The 22,635-nt window shown below is 38.4% G+C and overlaps 1 protein-coding gene across 14 annotated transcripts in view; it reads right to left on the bottom strand.

Annotated features, from left to right (window-relative positions):
* GRIP1 (glutamate receptor interacting protein 1) overlaps positions 1-22,635 on the bottom strand; it is a gene marked incomplete at both ends in the record, with an annotated part of 711,985 nt that overhangs the window by 278,716 nt on the left and 410,634 nt on the right. For 4 of the 14 annotated variants that reach the window (XM_080705917.1, XM_080705923.1, XM_080705912.1 and 1 more), the window contains one exon: positions 12,800-12,854. The exons of the other annotated variants lie outside the window; for them this stretch is intronic. In XM_080705917.1, coding sequence (XP_080562043.1) covers positions 12,800-12,854 — 55 coding nt within the window. Of the gene's footprint in view, positions 1-12,799; positions 12,855-22,635 lie in introns of those variants that run through there. 14 annotated transcript variants of the gene reach the window in all.

Here is a 22,635-nt window from a genome sequence, read left to right as displayed (position 1 = left end):
TCGATACTGTAGACATGGAAAGTATAAATAAGATGTAGTAAATAATTAGAAAGTGATAAATTTGAGGTATTTATTACCTTCGTTTTAATGTAATTTATTAAACTGTAAATTTATATAGCTTTTAAAAACTTAATGCAAGGCAGGATTTAGTGTATGTGTGTGTGTGTGTGTGTGTGTATGTGTGAGTGAGAGAGAGAGAGAGAGAGAGAGAGAGAGAGAGAGAGAGAAAGAGAGAGAGAGAGAGAGAGAGAGAGAGAGAGAGAGAGAGAGAGAGAGAGAGAGATCCCTTGGGAAAAAGATAACAACCCAGTTGTTATCTTTGCTTCTCCCAGCATAGAATACAGGTGCCTGTCTTAGCCTACTTTGTCAGCATCCACATGAAGGGATAATGTTTCTTCTCAAGTCTGGTTCTCAAGCCTGTAGCCTTCTAAGTTTTAACATTCTTATTTTTAATAGCAAATTCACCAATAGTCTAGTTTTGTTCTTTAGCCTGTTTTTTGTTCTATTAATAATCATATTTAGCAACTGACATAATTCTTGAAAATTAAGCCCTTGGCTCCATACAAGCTGGCTCTGGCATGTACCCACCCCTAACTAGGACCAAGAATGAAAGACTTCCTGTGGGGTGCAAATGAGGGTGCGATTTTTTTCATAAGTAGATCAATGTCTCTTAAGATCGAAAAAAAGAAAGGTAACACGCGGGAAGAGGGGGTAAAGAGAAGACCTGATGATGTCCAGAGACACAGTGCTCTTCATTTAACCAAGCAGGACAACTTTGTAGATTTGCTTTTCTCAACTACTCTCTCTTTAAACAATCTCATTCTGCATAATGGGGAAGGAGGAGTCTTTAGTTCCCTACATAGTAAGGAGAGAAAAAAAAAATCACATGAAGATAAAATATTCCTATCTATCCCTCTCTGGTCCTTTCTTCTACTTTATGCTGATGTGGGTTGAAGAGTTGACCAGTGAACTACAAAACAAAGTCATCTACCCGAAATCCCTATAGCAGCCGTGGCCCTCAGAGTACAGAGCAGGGACCAAGACATGCTGAGGCTGGGTTGGTGTTGAAACTGTGTCCTGTGGCGTGCCAGTGATTCAGGAATGCACTCACCCAATGTTTGCCAATTGTCATTTTAAAACTAGATCTTAAACACTCTTAACACAGTGTCTATACGCTAATGCCTTGTAACCCATATCAAGACTCTTGATTACTAATGACAGAAAACCTGACTCTAATTAGCTTAGGTGCTAAAGAAAGATATCACCAGCTAATATAACCAAAGATGTCTAGGATAGCTCAGAGCTCACTTAAGATAATTCTTGATCAGAAGCTCAAGTGATGACACTAAGACATGGTTCCCCACCTCTCTCTCCTTGATCCATTTCCATTTGGAGCTTTGCTGTCTAAGTCTTAGGCTGCCTACAGCAGCTCCAGCCTTTATATCTGCTCAGCTTTCCCTCCCAGTGGTTGAATAAAATTCCTGGGCTTGCCTCTGGCTGAAATATGCCTCATTCCAAAGGCTCAGTCTCTATGAAGGCATTTCTACAAAACTGCATAAATAGTCAGGTCAGTGTCTTTTCAACTATGCACAGTTGAATTAACCTGGAGGGATTTGTTAAAATTTTAAAGCATAGTCCACCACCCCAGCCAATTAAATTATAATCTCTGGGAGTAAACTCAGGCAACATTGTCTTTTTAAGCTCCCTACATAATTATAATATAGAGAAAAATATAGAAACCCCTAAATTAGGAGCTCATATAAATATAGGGTTTTAAAGTCTTCATCTTATTTATTGAGAAAGCAAAGTTAGGTTAATTTCCTTAATGTGCACCTGAAAATCTTTGTCTTAGGCTTCCTGTCTCTAGAATAGGAGTGTTCCTTTTACCTGCCTCAGCTGGCTTCATCTGCATCCTAGACTAAGACCCTCATTCAAACCTACCTTGTTCTAAAAATCATACCTCCTCTAGTTTCTGTCTTCAAATTTGCCTAATGAATCTTTCCTCTATAAAGCATGGTCAGACCAAACAATGCTATGTGCATATATGAAGATCATTAGGCACAGTTAAAATGCACCAAAAACAACAACAACAACAACAACAACAACAACAACAACAACAGCCTCTCCTATCCTATCTTAGCTTTCTCTATTTCCTGTGACTCTACCCTAAATCCCCTTGCCCTAGCCAATCAACTTATTTTCCCTCCATTGGTTTCATTATTATTAACAGGTTCTATTATTAACAGCTTCTATTGTCAGCCTTCCTTGGAGAGAGGACTGTCTCCACAGCCTTTGGGTAGGCCTAGAGCCCTTACAGTCTGGTTTTAGACATGGCTCCTCCACTAAAACTGTTCTCTGAAAGGTCAGCAATGACCCACTTACAAAACCTAATGGCTGTTTCTCTCCTCACTTTCTCTCTCATCCTCACTTGCTGCTGGATATTACAGCTCTGCGTCTCCCACTGATTTTCTATTTGCCACCTTTGTTGCCTTGGATAAAATGTGTGGAATACATATCCTAAAATGCATTTCTCACAAGATATGTATCAAAAGATTTGAAAGAGAAACTATACACAGGCAAAATTTTAAAACACAAAAGAAATTCCTTAAAGACACTCATACTATATCATTAATGAGATTGAAAATGTGAAAACAAACTAGAGAGATATATAAAATATGATAATCCACCTGGTAGAACACAACAGAGGCAGTAACATCATCCCATGACAAGTGGGTATGTTAACACACACCGGTAGATTATTAGGAAGAAAATTTAGGGCAAATATATTACATAATTTTTGTCTCAACTCTTATTAAAATATGAGATTATATATACACATATGAATTTGATATATTGCAAAACAAAACAAAGCTCATGGAATCAACTTGTTGCCATTGGTTTTTATTATCATTAACCTTTTTCTTTAGTGACATTGTTATGCTTTTTCTCTTAAGTCATCGTTTTTCTGGAAATAGGGTAGAAATGTTCTTAACACAAAATTTCCTTATTGTATTCTTCTTCATATACTCAGTTACTAATTAGATTAAATTATTAATAAAAAGTTTTCCCTTATTTTCTAATAGTCCAAGAAACTTTGCCTGAATTTAGGTGAACATCATTGACTCAGGTATCTGAGTTCACTTTGTTTTTATTGCTTTTTGTAAAGACAAAGCCAAAGTTCCTTATGAAGAGGAAATAACAATTTTAAAGAGGCAACATGTAGCCGGGCATGGTGGCACACGCTTGTAATCCCCACACTTCAGAGGCAGAGACAGGAGGATTGTGCAGGTTTGAAGCCAGCAGCGCTGGCTTAAGAGACCCAGTTTTCAAAAATAGGTCTGGGTGTGTAGCCCGGAGATAGAAAGGCTTCCAGGAACCCCAGTACTACCAAAAAATAAAAAAAATTTAAAAAAAGAGGCTACATGTAATAAACATCTGGGTTTATTGAGAGTGCATAATTTTTTATTCAAATATATATGATGTTGAAGCTGTAATAATGCAATTACAAAATAAATTTGGCAAACTATTTTCTTCTGAAGATTTAATAAAGTATAGTATATTAATTTTAAACTTAACATTAATTTCGTGTACATGTGTATATATCTATGAATATATGTAAAATCATGCTAAGAAATTAAAGAGAGAAAAAGAGAAAAGATGAAATACAAACATTGATGATTCTTCTGATTCTAGAAAATTCCAGAATGCGATTTTTCTTTCACGTGGTAGGAAATGATCAAAACATATATTTCTGCCAGAGTTAAGTAATTTACTAAGATAAAATTCAAATAAATCAACTGCAACAATTAAATCATGTTTTATAGATTATAGCATAAAACAAACTTTTTACTTATGTGATTTTTGTAAGAGAAAAAGCTGAGATTCAGGGAGGGCAGTCAGTAGGGTTTTGTTTTATTTCTTTTCTGCCCTACCTGGGAAAATGGGACAGTGGAGACAGGATCTCACCTCTTCCTGCTTTCAAGTCCACGCCATTCCTTTAGTACCATACTAAACTGGACCAAGGAATGCAGAAGGAGTCATGGAGCCCTGCCTTGGCTGAGTTCTCTTTATTATTCTACATATTTATGTTTTCCTTTCCTTACTCATATAGAAAAACACTGGCAAAAATGAAATTTAGAACCCAGAAGTGGTGGCACACTCCTCTAATCCCAGTTCTTGGGAGGCTGAGACAGGAGTAACATAGGTTTAAGACTAGCTTCAGCCATGTAGTGAGACTCTTAGCAATCTACCAAGAACTTGAATCAAAACAATAACAACAAAATATTAAAATTAGATATGGGAGACTTCCGGGAAGATGGCGACCGAGAAAAGCGGGGCTTAAGAGCCCCACTAACAACAAATCTCCATTACACAAAATCAGCGCCTTTCAAAGCCAGAAAACAACATCACCAGAGAAACAAAAAAAATAACCAGGCTCCAGAGAGAAAGCGGACTGAGAACAGAGCCACAGAGGAGATCCTCACGCCCGAGGACTCGGCAGCAGCGCCATACTGCTGGCGGAAGCGGAGAATTCACGGGACGGCCACAGCAAGCCGAGGGGAGCCGCTGCGGAACAGCCAGGCGGGATTTCTCGGCGCAGAGGGCATCTAAAGCTCCCAGTGGCTGAGCTCAGCACACGCTGCAGGGATTCAGAGTGGAAATCAAAACCAAGAAGAAAAAAAAAACGCCAGCCCCATAGCCGAGGGCGTAGCAGCGGCGCCATATTGCCACTGGCGGCAACAGCACCGAATTCACTGAATTCAGTACAGCTACATCTGCGTACTCAAGAACAGTGAGTCAAATTGTGGGCCACAGCGGAGAAATCCCAGTACTGTACTCACTGGGACTTGACCCAGTGGGAGAGGGGCGGTGGCAGTGATATCACACCATAGGAGAATGTCAACCTGGCACTCCCCACAGTCTAAAGCAGCCTCTATCGACTCTCTGGGTCGGAGACTCTGTGATATAACCCAGTAAAGGAGTAGTGGGGTCTGAGATACTACTGACTCGAGATCCAGAGCACCTTAAGTGAAGTCATAGTGACCCAAGGGAAGAACCCAGAGAAGGCACAAACATCCGAAATCATGGGAAAGAGGAATAATACTGGAGCAATGAATGCTCACAACCCCACAACATCAGAACCTGGTAAAACAGAAAATCAGAGATTTCTAGAAGATCAAATCAGGAAAATAACTGTAGAAATAATAGAGGTGCTTCGAAAAGAACTCAGAGAGAGCCAAAAAGGGATAAAGGATGCAATTAATGAAGTAAAGGCCTCAATTCAAAGCACAAACAACCGATTAGACCACATGGAGAACAGAATCTCGCTCTTAGAAGATGATCATTCCAAAAATGAACGCATAGTTTCTAATCTAGGAAAAAATATCCGACAGCAGGAATCTGATATTGAAGAAATATGGGCCCATTTTAAGAGAGCTAACCTAAGAATAATTGGAATAGAGGAGGGAAAAAAAGTGAAACTAAAGGGATCAACAATCTCTTCAAGGAAGTAATAGCAGAAAATTTTCCAGACATAGAGCAAGAGGTCGATACACAGGTCCAGGAAACGTATAGAACTCCCTTTAGACAGGATCAGAGAAGAGGATCCCCACGCCACATAATTGTCAAAATGACCAATGTGGAAGCCAAGCAGAGAATCTTAAAGGCAACAAAAGCAAAGGGCCAAGTGACATTCAGAGGCAAACCAATTAGAATCACTCCAGACTTCCCAAACCAAGTTATGAGAGCCAGAAGGGCTTGGAGTAACATATTCCCAATTTTGAAAGAAAACAACTTCCAGCCAAAAATTTCCTACCCAGCAAAACTTTCTATCCAATTAGATGGAGAAATAAGAAGCTTCCATGACAAACAGAAACTGAAGGAATTTATGTCTTCAAAACCAGCACTAGAGAAAATACTCAAAGAGATTAACTACAAAGAAGAAATAGGTAACACACATCAGAACTAGAGAAACAAGATTTTCCATCCAACAGACAACTAAGATTGGTTATCTGTGGAGATTCATTATTTGTGTTAGTCTTTTACCTATCTCTAAAGGGTATTGTTTGCCTTTATTGTTGTTAATTTTTAGGATTTCTAGTTGGAATATTAATATACCTTCAGATATAGCATTTGGAAATATTTTATCCCATTCTATTAGTAACTGTTAACTCTGTTTAGAATGTCTTTGGATATACAATATGTTTTTTATTTTTTAGGGAGTTTGTATACTCTTCTGTTGCCTGTGCCATTGAAATCATAACCAAGAAATCACTGCCAATTTCAATGTTGTGAGGTTTTATGACCCAGATTTTCTTCTAAAAGTTTATAGTCTTAAGATTTATATTTAGATCTTTTATCTATTTTGAGTTAATACTTATATATGGGATTAGGTAAGGGTCCAATTTTATTCTTTTCCATGTAATTATTATGTTTCAACAATATTTAGTTAAAAGATTATTATTTCCCCCACCAAATGTTCATGGAAACCTTGTCAAAAATAACTTGACAATATAGGGAAGAATTTAGCTCTAGACTTTTATTTAACTCCAATGGTTTATATATCTGCCTTTAGAATAGTACTACACTGTTTCAATTATTGTAGCTTCATATGGTTTGAAATCAGAAAATATACATCTTCTAGCTTTGTTCTTTTTCAAGATCGTTGTGGGTACCTAGAGTCCATATTCCATATTAGGATAGATTTTTTTTCTGAAAAATAAATATATAAATATATGATAGTTTCACCTAAAAAATAGAAAAAATAGATTCTCTGGTAAGAAAGAAAGCAAAAAGAAATATTGAAATGTTATCTTTAAGTCATCAAAAGCTTGATATCAGACAAATGAAACTGTTATGTGAGATTATCATTTTTAATTTTTGATAAATTGCTATAATACTAGATGTCAATCACTAAGCCAAGCATGGGAGGGAGGGATAGGGAGAGAATGGGGTGGGGATTGGGTGGGGACTGACTGGGCAATGTGTGCATGTATGTCTACAAAAGTATGTATCCCACTATGATGTATGAATACAGTGCACCAATTAAAAATAAAAAAATAAAAGTAAAAAAAAATAAATAAATAAAAAAAATATTAAAATTAAAAACAGGCTGGAGGCATAGCTTGGAGGTAAAATGTCTCTGGCTTCAATCCTCAGTACTATAACAAACAGACAAAAATAAAATTGGGGGCCTTGGTTCCACCTATCCTACAAACTTTGCAATCTTAAAAATATCTTTTAACTTCTCTAAACTTTTTCTCTGCCTTTTTCACCAGTATGATGGATAATATAACAATAGCATTGCTGTAAGTTAAATTACTTGGCACATGTAAAATGTTCAGAAGAGTGTCAGGAACATGGTAAATGCACAGTAAATGGGAGCTCTCATTAATCTCTTTCTTCCTCCTAAATATTTTCTCAAAGCATATAAGCCAGTAAATTAGAATACCTATCCTAACTTGCCTCAATTCGTCCTCATAACGAACCAGGTTTTTTTCTTCCTTGATCAGCCACAATCATATCCAAAAGAGTTGAACATCTTTTTGTTCATATGATGTTATATATCAGAGAGATAGAGAGAGAAAGAGAGAGAGAGAGAGAGAGAGAGAGAGAGAGCACTTTAATAGGAGAATTGCAACGGTGTTCCCTGCTATGTGAAGCACTTCTAAAGTGTGTATTGTTTTAAAACATTTATAGGTTTATAGGCTAGAATAGTAAACCAGTGAAGAAAACTAGCTTTTATGCCATAAAATTAAGGGTAGAGGTAAAGGATATGTTTTCAGGTGAGATTTGAAAAGGGATAGAAAGTTAATGAGGTGGAGATATACAGGCAAGCTGTTCCAGATGGCAGGAACTGACAGAGGAGGCCAACGAGGGTTAGCAGAAGGGCTGGGGATGGAAGACAGGAGAAATGAGATCCAGGGGCGGGGGGAGACAGAGAGAGAGACAGAGACAGAGAAAGAGAGACAGAGAGAGACACACACACACGAGAGAGAGAGAGAGAGAGAGAGAGAGAGAGAGAGAGAGAGAATGAGAGAGAGAGAGAGAGAGCGAGCACATTCTCAACCCAGATCATAATCAATTCTGAATCACAGAGTAGATGAGGAGCCATTAGAGGAGAATGCTGAAGGAGCCATGAGACTAGACACAGACAGATGGAGGAGTGCAGGGCGACCTGAACAGAATGCTTATGGCTATCAGAAAAGGAGCAATCACATTCAGAACAATCATACCAAACTCAATGACTGATGCAGAGTTGCTGGGATTGAAAGATTTTGCAGATAGGAAGAAACAGAAAGTAGTGTTCCTCTTTCATTGGCAAAAAGATTAAACATATTGTTGTTTTGATTGGGATTACACACAGAAAATAATTTCTGAAGAGAAGAACTGTTAGACATTGGATGGGTTTCAAAGAATCACAGAGTTTAACAAGAGACTCAGAGATCACTGGAATAATCCTTTGAAAGGTGACCAGACACACTGTGAGATTGTTCTTGTTGTAGAGAATCAAGAATAAGATTTCTGGCTGTCTAAAATGGTTGAGTTTTAGTTTTCTCTTGAGACAAGTTCTGGATTAATGTCTGACCTTCCCTGCCAAGCACGAAGACTATATGATTGGAACAAGTGTAACGATCAGAGACTCAAAGAAAGAGAATGAGGACGTGATCACAACATATAGCCTTTTAATTTTGCTTGGTACTGATGGATAAAGCAATACCCCCGTGTGCCCAGGCAGCAGAAAGAAGAAAAGATATTGAGGTTGGCAAGAAAAACCAGAAAGGAGAAAGAATCACAGCAGGGAGCTTAGCAGCCATTTTTCCAGACATGCAGGCCCATTGAGCTGAAGGTCCCAACAGAGCTGCCTGTAGTAAGTTAATGGGAAAGGAGCTGAGCTAGGCAATTCTATTCAAGGCCGTATGTATATTTAAGAAGTGAAAGCAAATGATGGCAAGTAGGACATACAATGACATGTAGGCTAAATGTAATGGGAAATTTTGAAATCTATGCTAAAGGCAGAGATTTGAGACATGAGTTTTAAAGATACTTTTATTGGTACATTGTAATTATACATCATAATGAGGCTCAAAGTGATATAGACAGACATACATGATAGATATGAGTTTTGAGCCAGTTGAGAGAAAATAGGAACATGCAGTGTATGGCAAGAAAAAGATCCTGGTGACCAGAGCCATGCTCCCTGTGGAACTGTCAGCGCATGTTAATTGGCCGATGTTGACACTAGTGGAAAGAAGTGTGTGAATGGAAACTGCCATGGCCAGTCGAGCATAACAAGTTCAGATCTCTGAACTAAAAGCAGTCATGCCTGAGAAAGAGTCACACCACACTCACAAAGGAAAAGAATCCTTTGCACGCAAGGCCAACCTGTCTCAAGGAAAAGTAGTGTCAACATCATGGTAAGAGAAGAAGAACAAAGCCCATAGAAGCCAGGACAATATATTCCTGTCTCTAAGAACATATCTACCTTTCCTGGCGTCCTGCAGTTCCTGGCTAAGAAAAGCAGAGCTCTTAGAGTTAAGCAGGGGTGCAGGTGGGTGCCAAGGAGCCCAGCCCAACTTGCTCAAAAAAAATCTCCTGGTTAAATGTGGCTGGAAGGCTGACAAAATGTTCTTTCTAGGACTGAGCTAGGTAATCAGCAGACACATCTCATTCTGGAGGGAGGAGGAAGAGCAGTGGCACAAGACAGAATCCCTTCTCTGAACTTTACTATTAGGTGTGCAAGAATGTTTTTGATGTTGGTTGGTCTTTTAGGGATTTCATGTTCTTGTCACAATGTCAGGGACAGGCCTTTTGGGTAAAGGTTACACTGTTCTTGTTCTATATTGGTAGGACCATCAAATGACGAAATAACTCAAACAGTTGTTTGAAACTTAGGAAGAGAAAGATTCAGTTCTCAAGTCTAATAAGTGCTAAGTTAATTTGAAACATCTTCTGCCATAATACTATGGGCCATATGTCTGGATGTGGTGTGGTCCATGGATTTGGCTAGACAATATATACCTTATAGATTTTTTTCACAATTTTATTTCAACTAGAAAAAATATTGTTCAATAATATATCAATTAAGAAATTCTTAATACAGCCATAAACTGTCCCAGCGTGGAACTCTTAGAACAAAAATGCCTGTGTTTGGCACATAATAGGTACTGAATAGGTATTTGTTAAATGAACAACCAACGGATATGTGAAGAATGTAAAAAACAAGTAAAATACTAAAAATGTGGGTATTTGTAAGAAAATCATTTCCCTTTAATTGAATTCTTTCCTCCTTAAGAGAATTAAAAAGATATTGCAATTGCCATACTGCGTTCTCTTATGGGCGACATCAACCACAAATAGCAAGGTAGTTTTAGAGACACAAAGCAAACCTTTTTCCCCCTAAGATCTAGGTAGTGTTTTAGCCGCAAGGGGTCTAATAAAGCTCTTGAAGCATTTCCTAAGAGCTCACAGAAAATTCAAATGTTCTACTACTTTCAACAAGATGAATTCAACTCATTTTACCCATTTCTAAGAGCCTTCTATGTGAATAAGTACACTGTGTTAAATATCTGGAAGAGTGAGTATCAGCTCTCAAGAGGGATAAAGAAATACATGTATTTGAGGGTTGAGGGTGAGGGTATGGGAGCCCTGCGGGTAGGGAGACTGGGACAGGAAAAGAAATTTCATTCAAGTACATCTCATCCCCACCCCCAAATACCAAAGGTGGGAAATGTAAGGTAATTACATGTATTTCTTAATTTTATTATTTCAGTCTAAGAAATCACCACCATGGGCAGGAGTGGGTTTTTGGAACTCAATGCAATCACTTTGGAACAACAGGTATCATTGGTGAGACTAGAACTTTGACAAGATTGTGTGTGGATGGCAAGGTAAGGCGCTACATTGCTCAGACACATTCTCACAAACATCCAAACATCTAGCCAAATACAAAGATGAGGCCAGTTATGGCAAATTGATATCAAATAGAGATTTCATTTTAATCATGAATTGGCAGTCTTAAGCTAAATAACAAATAGAGCAGATATAAAGATTTTAATAAAAAATGCGAAGTATCAACTACAAAGAAAGTATCGGCCCTTTTCTCAGTTTTCTAGATATTTAGCAACTATCTCAGCAAACATTTAAAACGCCTTTCAACGCAGGAGATCGTTGCTTTCACGACTCTCAGAAAAGTGGAAAAAGTTTAAAATATTTATATGCACTACAAATCGTTTGGCTTCACTGTCTTCCTAGTATGTAGGACTTAAAAGAATTTATGATACACATGCATAGAAAGTATTGATTGTTTCACGATTATAATGTAAGAAGATCATCAACTCAACATCAAGATAAATAAATGCTGAAATCAGCTAAGAAAAGAACTTTTTAGAATAAGAAATGACTTTAAAAGGCTTAGCCAAAACTGTACCATAAAGGATAGCCTCTTGTGATTTATAAACAGAAGTTGTACATTTGTACCAACTGCATAGGATAAAGTCAAAACAGAATTTACAGCATCATGCTAACAGCCTAATTTAAAATGGATAGTCTTTTCTATATTTCCCCCAAAGTACCTTTTAAAGGACTCACTGCTTTCCACACAACTTGCAAATGCATTCGGTAAGTTGTTCTATAGTATTTGTTTGCTTTCCTGTTATTGACTCCAGATCTATTTCTCACTATTTGCTTTGTGCTCATTCTTCTGCCAAATAAAATATTAATTGCATTTTTAGCTGCACTGCTGGTGATCAAAGAACTCTGATATGTCAAGCTAAACTGATAGAAATAGCATCCATTAACATATTTATAGGTTCAGAGCTTCTGCAGCATAATTACATCCATTAATTACTCAACAGTGCTCTCTTACAGGCTAAGAAAGAAAGGCATTTGCAGCTACATAGTTTTACTCAGAGTAAAGTTTCTTTTTTAACAATAAATTTTCTCTAAAGAAGATTCTAGCTAGAAAAATAAGGCAAGAGGACTTGCACACTTATATGTACACAAGGAGGTTTTTTCTTTAAAGCTGCCATTCGCTAACTTTGCAATAGAATGCACACAAAGTAAATGAGATGGCTCAGCCAGAGGGATTTCAAAGAAAAGCACATTTTAAACATTATGGAGAGATTTAATTCATATTTTAGAGTTCTAAGAGAGACAATATCAAGCCAGTAATTCTGATGTCAGGTTATACAACAATGATTTTTACTTTCAAATAAACTTCTTCAAATATTACACAGGACCAAAGTATTTTGAATTACCTACATTTGTGAGCATGTAATTCTAACACATAAAATAAATTAAAGCTGTCCTGGGAAAAAGCCCATGAGATGTTGGAAATTAATAGAATAAACAATTATTCTGTGGATTCACCAGCTGTGCGAGTCCTGAAGCTGCCAGCTGCCTTTAGTACAGGCATCATAGGAAGGACAGTAACGCACACTTGACTCCTCTTGACCAGTTAATCGGCATGCAAAATGACGGCTTCCCATAATAACTTCAGCACCGGACCCAAACACATTTTCTTTCTTTTCAGCAAGAAATGAAGTCATTGGGAAAAAAAAAAATCACCAAGCTGGTTTCACATTTTTGCATGAACATAGAGCCTGGACACATGGACAGAAAGCAAAGCTGAGTCTACCTGTACGTATATATGGATATATAACTATACATATTTCTGTGAGTTCTTTGTTGCTGACAATAAATTGTAAAGGCAAGCGTATCTGAGAGTAGAAACCATCAAACTGTGTTTATAGGAGACTGCAATGGACTCGCTGAGTGAATAACAAGGAAAGCACGGTACCTTTAGTGAGTCGCCTCAGAATTTGACAACGGCATTTAAAAGAGACAGCTATCATTCTTGCTCCCTGCTTTCTCTGGCAAAGTGTACTCAGGGCTCTGCTCTGGTGGCTGCGGCGGCAGCAGCATACGAATTCCTTGCGCACATACCAGGAGAAAGGTAGTCCCAGTGGGGAGTGACAAAGCTTAATTCCTCTTGGCTGATGCAGAGGTCCGCTACATGTCATCTGGCAAAGCTGTGTCTTTCACTACTACTACCACCCCTGCCCGTCGCAGCCTCCTCCCCCCGCACAATCACAATGGCTTAGAAAGTAAGGCTGTTTCGATAGCAACAAAGCACCAAATTGTATGAAGCAGGGACAGTGCCGGGAGAGGAGCCATTCCACATAAATCTAACGCGAAGCACTGGGCGATGCGTTACGTTTTAGGCAAAGGGCTGCATATTTATTCCCCCCACCCACACCCCACCTTCCCTCTCAGCATCCTTCCTAACCATTATTGGTCTCATTTAATGGGAAATGCAAGTAAAGTGCTTGCACGCTTACTTTAGGAAGGACTGCATATATCATGTACTGCATGTATCATAGATATATGTTGTTCTTTTAACAACAACCAAAAAAAAAAAAAAAAACAAATAAGGAAAGCAAGGGAAGGAGGCAGTTCATTTGAGGGATTTTGGGGAAAAATGTATTTTTGCCTATAGAAGAGAAGCAGCCCTTTTATAGAGTTGGCAAGATCGAGTTGGCACTTTACAAGTCTATAAGGCAGTGTAGGTGTATGGGTGGAGCGCAAGAAGGGTGGAGGGAAAGGAGTTCAGGCAAGGCAGATCGGCAGGCAGATGAGTCCCAGACCTTCTAATCACCCTTTCCAAAAAGGACTTGGCTGGAAAGCAAGCAGTCAAGACTGTGTCTAAAGGTACCAGGAATATATAAGCAAACAAGGCCAAGTATTTCTATTTTTAATGTAGCTTATTATCCTATTTCCCAAACAACCTTCCCCCACACCATTCTTCTCATTATGCAAATAAAACAGTCTTTGCCGCACAGCAGATAGTTCTGAGTATCTGCTCCAGTGGAGTGAAGAGAAAATTAACAAACCCTTCACAATCCATTCACAAAGTGACAGGGAGGCGGAGCACACTTCTTCATCTGCCAGCCCCAGCCTACGCATGACATAGTCAATACAAACTGACATTTGGTAGGGAATTTTAAACAAAATCCAGAAGTCTCCCACCGGAGTTAACACAAACATTTAGGAAAAAATATCAGACAGTTGGCCAGAAACTAAAAACAAAGAGAAAAAAAAAATCTGTCAATTAGTCAAAATGGAAAGATAAATCACTGCCTAAAATATTTGATTAATATTTCTAATACTATATGAATTATTCATTCAGTTTTATTCTTTACTCTTCAGGCTGTATGAAAAAACCTTTCAAGTTTCTAAAATAACTTGATATTATAATAATATTCCAAGTTTAGTGCCAGAGCTTTCTCCTCTTCATTCATAAATTCCATATGAACTTGAACAATTTCAATCCATTCATATTGAAATGCATGTGCTTTCTGTTTGCAGTCCAACAGAAACACAGTTTTTATGTTAAAAACAGCTAAATATCATAAGCATCTACTTTAATGGTTCTTGAAAAGAACAGAATTCCTTTACCAAGTATGGTCTATCTGAAGCAATCAGCCATCATAATCAACAAAAACAACAATAGTAAATGAATTGCAATGCAGAACTGAATTTTTAAAGTAGTTTCAATGAACATAAATCTTGTTTTGAATTACAACCCATATCATTTTCATCTCTTTTGGGACCTACCCAGAAATATGGTCTCCTTGATATTTTTGCTCTAAATAAAAATATACCTTAGTGATGGAACATTGGGTTATTATCTAAAGTGAGGCAAATATCTATAGTTAGCTCGTTTTGAGATTCTTCCTCAAATCTAATCTTTCCTAAAATCCAGGCACTCAGAATATGCAGCTATCAAATAGTATTAGTAAAATCTTGCCCATGAAACATCAGTGTTCTGCTCCATTTTATTAATGTCTATTCATATAAAACTCAAAATCACACAGGAATCTCTTGCCCCTCTACTATTATGCAGACTCAGATCTAATTTGCTTCTGCCTCCAGGCTACAGTGATCAAATATTTCCCCCTTTTACTAGCATATCCAATTTTTTTAAAGCTCTTGTCTTCTGGTCCCAAGAAAGATCTTCAGCACTATTAAAATGTCCTATTTTTCTGGCAGAAAAATATGACCTATCCTGAAGCACTTTTGAAAGGTTTCTGAGGGTCCAAAGTAGAGGACTTTGTTTCCACTCTGGATATGGTGAAGCCAATACATATACATCTTATTAACCAGCTCAGGCTCAGCTTCAGAGATTAGCCTCTAAAATAGCCTTTTTCCAGGAAGAAATTTGCCCTGTAATCCCACCTCCTTCCTTTTCTGGTGTCTCTAGTGTTCAAAAATTTCCTTGGTCAGTATTCCTGTCCTAAACTCTGCTGCACCTTTCAACACAAACTTAGCCTAAACTCCAGGCTTAGCAACATGCCTTTCAGTGGGGCAAGTTTCTATCTCTTAGTTTACAGATCTGTAGACTAAGGGTCTCAAGTGGCCGAGGCATCTAGTGCAGCTGAACCACAGTCTTCTAACGTGAGCTCCCTCCTGGGAAACTACATTTCTTGGGTACCAGACTAATAGAAGTGCATATCTTTGGAGCCTATAATCAACCATGTCCATCCTGGTGCCTCAGCTTCCAAGACAGTTCAGTCTTTACAATACATTTAAGCAGGGGCTATTGAAATATAAAATAAAGAGGTAAAATGGTACTGTATAGAAGTGTGTGTGTGTGTGTGTGTGTGTGTGTGCGCGCGCGCGCGCGTGTGCGTGAGAGAGAAATAGGGAAAGAGAGAGGGAGGGAGGGGGGAGGGAGGGAGAGAGAGAGAGAGAGAGAGAGAGAGAGAGAGAGAGAGAGAGAGAAGATTAAAGTCCAATGTGATCTAGAGAATAGTGACTGAGCTAATTTAATTTAAAAGGTTTGCCTCACTCCCTCTTTTTTTTTTTTTTAAACAACTCAATATATGAAAACATGGGCTTGCTTGCTAGTTTCAGGACAGATCAATCTCTTAAAATGATAATTCATTTCACAGTTTCTTTAAACTATTGGATTTCCTAAAGTATAGATGTGCTGTGTCTATACAGAATTTAACAGATTACAAAGCACTTTCACACATAACGTCTCACTGGAGGGACTCCGCTATGGCTTTTGATCCACATAAGGAAACTGGTTCTCAGAGAGTTTCTCATCTAGGTTACTCAGATAGAAAATGGCTAAGAACAAGAACCAAGGCTTTTCACCTCTGGCTGAACAGATATTCTTTATACTCTCTGCTTTCTCACAGTTCCCTTCCCTCTGATAGAAAATGTGATGCACAGAATACAGAAAATTTTGCCGGGCGTGGTAGCGGACACTTAAAATTCCTGTGCTTGGGAGGCAGAGACAGGAGGATCACGCAAGTTCAAAGCCAGCCTCGCTGGCTTAAGAGACCCTGTTTCCAAATAAAATATAAAATAGGCCTGGGAGTGTAGCCCGGATGTAGAAGGGTTCCATTCCCAGTACCACCAAATATATATCTATATCTATATCTATATATCTATATCTATATCTATATATATATATAGAGAGAGAGAGAGTATTTCAATTAATAAAGAAACTTTATGGGCACTTATATTTTGTCAGGCAGGAGGCAAAACAAGTCTACCACTTCAACCATCCTGTCTTTCCTACCTAAGTCCATGGCCATCTCAAGCATCTAGCCAATGTGTCAAGAACCAGTGACCAGAGGAACTAAAATTAGAAGGCAGCTAAGATAGTAAGGTTTTGGTACCAGACCATTGTGTATCTGAGTTTACCATGGCTGTCCATGATGACTGATTGATGTCTGTGTCATGCTTGTTTTAGAATGTTTGGAATATCATCTCCATTGATAGCATGACACTAATTTCATCACAGGATGAGGCTGGGAAAAGTGTGGACAAAAATAAAAACTTTCAGACTAGCTCAAGAATTTCAGTGTGTTCCTCAAATCAAAGTTTGCCCTGGCAGGCACATCATTGAGTGGGTGCACACACACACACACACACACACACACACACACACACACACACCATTATATTATTGTCTAATTTTTCTCATTTCCTTGGTTCCCTGCCATTTTAATTCATTATTTTACATAACACCTCTACCTCTTAAAAAAAATTGCTTACAAAGTTTCTGATTTTTTTCCTTTGGCACTACAGATTAAACCCAAGAACATCCTATCTCCCAGCTACACCCTCAGACTTTTTTTTTTTTTTTTTTGTGGGTCTGGGGATGGAACCCAGGGGCATTCGATCTCCGAGCTACACCCCCTGTCCTATTTTTTATTCTTTATTTTGAAATTGGGTCTCACTGATTTTCAGAGGGCCTCACTAAGTAGCTGAGGCTGTTTACGAAACACGATCCTCAGGTCTTAGTCTCCCGAATGCTGAGATTACAAGCATGCGCCACCATGCCCGGCTTACCCGCAGACTTTTTTTTATTTGAAACAGGGTCTCGCTAAGTTGCTGAGGCTGGCTTTGAACCTGTGATCTTCTTGTTCCAGTCTTCTGAGTACTGGGATTTGGGTGTGTACCACAGTGCCTGGCTTCATCTGGTACTTAACAGTGAAGAATCATCATTTACCATACATTTCTTCCCATACACCCATACCTGAGAATTAATTTATAAAATAAAACAATGGGATTAACTCTACAAATACAAAACCACTGTTTGATATCATTAGAAGCAATTTGATTAAAGTACTACAAAAATTAGTACTTTCTTCCTTATTTAATCTCATGAAACTATTATGAAGCATACTTGACAGATCTCATTTGTTCACATATTTTCAAACTATTGCCTTTTGTTTCCTTTGAATGCAATTACATCAAATTGCTTATTAACATGTTTAGGTCATTACTTAAATAGCATAAGACATCCTGAACTGCTAATTGTTGCTAATAATGCTTAGGAAACTCTCAAATCTTCACAGTATTTTAAAACACAATGTTCTTGAAGCTCTAAAAACGTGGCCCCTTTCCTACTTACTTTCTAGTCCCTAGTGGACAATATCATCCATTCATCCTTAGCTTATAATGAGCCATTTTTGTTTCTCCTTTCACAGATGCCAAAAACAACTATAAGCCTCAAACATGTTACAATTCTTGTGTCCAATGTGTGCTACTTAATCCATGGAATGTGTCATTGTAGACCATGCATTAAGAACAATCTAAGGAGATATGCTTCAAATAGAATATGCCTGTATCCAAGGAGTATCACAATAAGCAAAACCCAATCTGCCAACAGAGTTTTAAGGGTGTGAAGATTTCATATAATGGCCCAAGACAGGATTTATTAGGCATTTTTATTTTTTATACAAATACATTATGAGAAAACATTTTTGTAAAAGTAATGATGCCCTTTAGAAAGTGTTATTAGGACATAATCTTGCGAATCTGGGGTGATTAAAAAGCACTTAGTGGCATTGAGCCTCTGGTGTGCTGTGATACAGAAGAGCGGGCATAATGCAAACTCCACGTGTTATTTGCTTCTCTAGTCTGGGCTGCAATGCCCTTCATGGTGCCAAGGGAGGAACCTTGCCTCTGCTTCACAGGAAGAAGTCAGGGCAGCTAGAGGAAAGTAAGGGCCTTGTGAGTTTGTCCACTAAAAGCATCTGGTGAATAATATTTAAGAAGGAAATATTTAGAAATTGAGAATTGAGGAGACTTACTAAAAATGATTCCCCCCACCAAGAGCTCAGGTTAAATCTAACTATTAATTGGAGTGGTAGGTAAAGAGAGGATGGCAACTGGACCACAGCACAGGCTTGAGGATCAAATGCCTGGCTTTGAAACCTGCTTTTACCATTAAATGGTTGCACGACCTTAGGCAAATTCCTTAACCTATTTATTTTTAAATGGTGAAAACTATTTCTAGGGTTGTTTCAATGACTGTTTACTTTGTATTTTAGGTGCCAAGAATAGTAAAAAAAAAAAAAGACTTTATTAATCAAATGTATTTCATAGGAAATACAATTGTGCACTCTGGCGTTTGGTTATATCCTCTTCCTTACATAGGCACCGTGCGATTTTTTAGGGAAATCACAAGAAGATGAGAGTTGGGATTAACAACTAAAATAACCCTTTCCTATGAAGTCATTCAGATTACAGTGGCAAGAAGTGATGTGATCATTCCCCATCAACTTCTCAGCTCTCTCTCTCTCATGCCTCACCTGACCCCAAATGATGGAAGTCTTCCAAGTTCGGGCCCATCATCTTGACCACCTTGGTCAGCATTTACTCTACCCGCCAGGTTCCAGTGAGGACCTCTTTCCTTTGCCTCTCAAATCTTGATCATCAGCTCAAATTTGCTTTCTTATTCCAAAAATCACAATCCCAAATCATAGAATCCATTATCTGTGGGCACCCCTCAGTGATCATCTATCTCAAACCAGACTAGAATCAAACCAAGCTCCGCATTTTTATCCTCTATAGGGTGCCTGCCCCTCTACCATGACATCACCATCTTCCTCATCAGTCCATCCCTTTCAAGTTCACCTTTCCAATCTCTCTTGGTACATTCCCACCTTAAATGCCAGCATCCTGGGCAAGACCTCACGGCTACTGCACACAGCAGTTTTCTCTTATAAAAGTTTATTGATAGTGTCAGTGCACTATCCCCACTTCAGGATACTTCCTCCTAACTCATCCCACAGATATTGGGGAACACTTGACTTAATTTTTATGAATCTCTGGGTGGATTCTGAGGGAAGCATTACTCTTTAAATTTTACAGTGCTAATCAAGCTTTGCTTCTCACTCCCAGTGCTAAATTAAAGGGTAAGATTACAGCTTGAGTTATGTTAAATACTTGTGACTAGCTGGGCATCGTGGTGCACACTTTTAATCCCAGCATTCGGGAGGCTGAGACAGGAGGATTGTAGTGCGCGGACAGCCTCAGCTACTTAGTGAGGCCCTTTTGAACTCAGTGAGACTCTGTTTCAAGATAAAGAATACAAAAAATAGGACTGGGTTGTAGCTCAGTGGTAGAATGCCCCTGGGTTCCATCCCTAATACCACACACACACACACACACACACACACACAAATACTTGTGACTTATGATCATTTTGAAGATAAGAACATTATTTGAAGGATAAATGATACCATGAGAATATGTGAAGGTATTACTACCAATCTCACTAACTAGTGTGGGGAGAAAGAAGAGGGAGTCGGGTAGGATATGAAAAGAAATACACAAAGAACATGCATACCTGTATGTGTACATGTATGTTTTTATCACATTGACCCACTATGATATATAGTTGCAATGCACTAATAAAATAATTTTAAAAAGAGAAGTGGCAAATACAATACAAAAAAGATCTAATAATTGTGTAGACAAAGCCGAATTATGGAACAGGCATTCCCACACCCCACAATGTGGTGGTGGGTTCATGTTCTCCTTAGAAGGTAAGAAACATGACTAATTAAAGTGTCTAACCTTAAGGAATGGTGCTGTGTGCACAGAAACCAGGTCAGATCGAATGAGATTTCTAAAAGAGGGTTAGACGAAGTGAGTAATTCCCAGGACTTTCTTCTACATCCAACCTATCACCATATCCTGCTTATTTTTTCCATATCACTAAACTCCAAAAACCACACTATCTATTTTAATAATTTAGTTATTGCCTGCCTCCTCTTTACAACAGGTTTTTGTTCTTGTTTTACCAAGGGAAAACTTTTTTTTTTAATCTCTTTTGTTTTGTTTGCCTATAACAGGGCCCAGCACGTAGCCAATGTTCAACAAATTTTGACTGAATGAATAAATTTGCGGGGGCTTCTCTTCTTTATATGTAGTCTTCCTTTAGGTGTAATACTATTTTGAAAGTGTCCCACAAAAGATGAAGTCAACAAATTGCTTATAAAAACTGCAAAGCTAGCCCGGTATGGTGGTGCATGCTTGTAATCCCTGCGCTTGGGAGGCAGAGACAGGAGACCACGCAGGTTCGAAGCCAGCCTTGCTGGCTTAAGAAACCCTATTTCTGGGAGTGTAGCCTGGAGGTAGAAGGGTTCCATCCTCAGTACCACCAAAACAAACAAACAAGCAAACAAAAACGCAAAGCTAGGCTGAGATTAATCAATGAAAAGGTTACTTTCGACTATGTGTATACATGTGAATATAACATTGTTCACCTGGACACTCAGTATTGGGAGGGAGAGAAAAGGGGAGGGGGACGGACGGTACCAAGTACTGTGTGAATATTTGCCATTGTCAACATGATCCACACTATATGAGACTATAGTGAACTAATAAAATTAAAATTAAAAAATGGATAAAATTTAAAAAAAATATTAAAGCTCTGCCACTTTAAGAAGGATTCTTTCAAATAACAGCACCTTTCTAGAATGTTGTCTGCTTGGGGAGGGCAGACGGGAAAGGGATGTGCCATGAGCACACCTCAGATTTACTCCTGGTGCTTCTGACAAGATGATTCATAAGGCCTTTGTTGTTTCCCAACTATCAAGAAAACACATCATCCAGCTTGTTTTTCACTCTTCAGAGGCAGCAAGAACAACAAAGAAAAAGGCAAAGTATAAGGTGCTAAAATTAAAAGAATTCTTTTTGGCTTGGCTCTGTGAATGAAGGAACTCACAAATACACCCTCAGCCTGAGAGGACTCCTGGCTCACCGCACGTAATTATAGCCTGTCCGCCAGGCTTTATTAAAGTAAGAGATGTGTCTGTTTTTAAAAGTATCTATATCAGGTAATATATTGTTAAATCATGTAGTAATCTCATCTTCAACAGGGCTTCGTACTACAACAATCTCCAAACTGACCTTTTTGCTATTTTTGCTGCTACTGTGGTCACTTGTATTTCGTGGTGCAGAAGTTAGTTTTTCATAGTCAGAACACATCATTCAAAACAAACTAGAGCAGGCCAGGCATTGTGACGTGAGCCCGTAATCACAGTACTTGAGAGGCTGAGACGGGAAGATTTCAGGTTTGCTTTGAATCAGCTTGTGATCAACTAAACCTCAGCAACTTAGGGTGATCCTGCTTTAAAAAGAAGGAATAAGGGTCTAGCATAAAGGTAGAATATCCCTGGCCTCAATCCCCAGTGTCTCCCCCCACAAAAACAACCTAAAACAAAACCCTCCAAAGCTACAAGAACATAGCCTACCCAGTCCAGTGATGATCTATTCATTCAAGAAAAATACTTTAAGATATTCTACAGAATATATTAAAATAAAAATAGTTAAATAAAAGGAGAGAAAAGGCTGGTCATGGTGGTGCATGCTTGGAATCCCCACACTTGGGAGGCTGAGACAGAAGGATCACACCCCGTTTTCAAATAAAATATAAAATAGGTCTGGGAGTATAGCCCGGAGGTAGAAAGCCTCTGGGTTCCACCCCCAGTACCACCAAAAAAAGAAAGAAAAGAAAAAGAAAAAGAATAAAAGGATGGCAAAGTAAGTATTGATATAATTATTATTTCTGATATAAGGGAATAGACACACCTTATCATTGTTCCAAGCCATGTGTGTTCTGGGTCACTAAGACATACACAATTGGGTGACAAATTCACATCCACCAGAATAGTTTTATCAAATACAACTGATGGCAATGATGGGAGGAAGCATGAAAAGGGATAATTAAGTACAGGGAATAAGTTGGCGTCTGAGGAGACAGAAGTCTCTGGTTAAAGTTCCGATTGGTTACAGACTGGTTGTTCACTCTTGGGTAAAAGT

The sequence above is a fragment of the Muscardinus avellanarius genome (genome assembly GCF_963383645.1).
Source record: "Muscardinus avellanarius genome assembly, chromosome: 11".
NCBI classification, from domain to species: Eukaryota; Metazoa; Chordata; class Mammalia; order Rodentia; family Gliridae; genus Muscardinus; species Muscardinus avellanarius.
The sequence above is the reverse complement of the archived record's forward strand: the minus strand, read 5'-3'. Positions and strand labels throughout refer to the sequence as shown.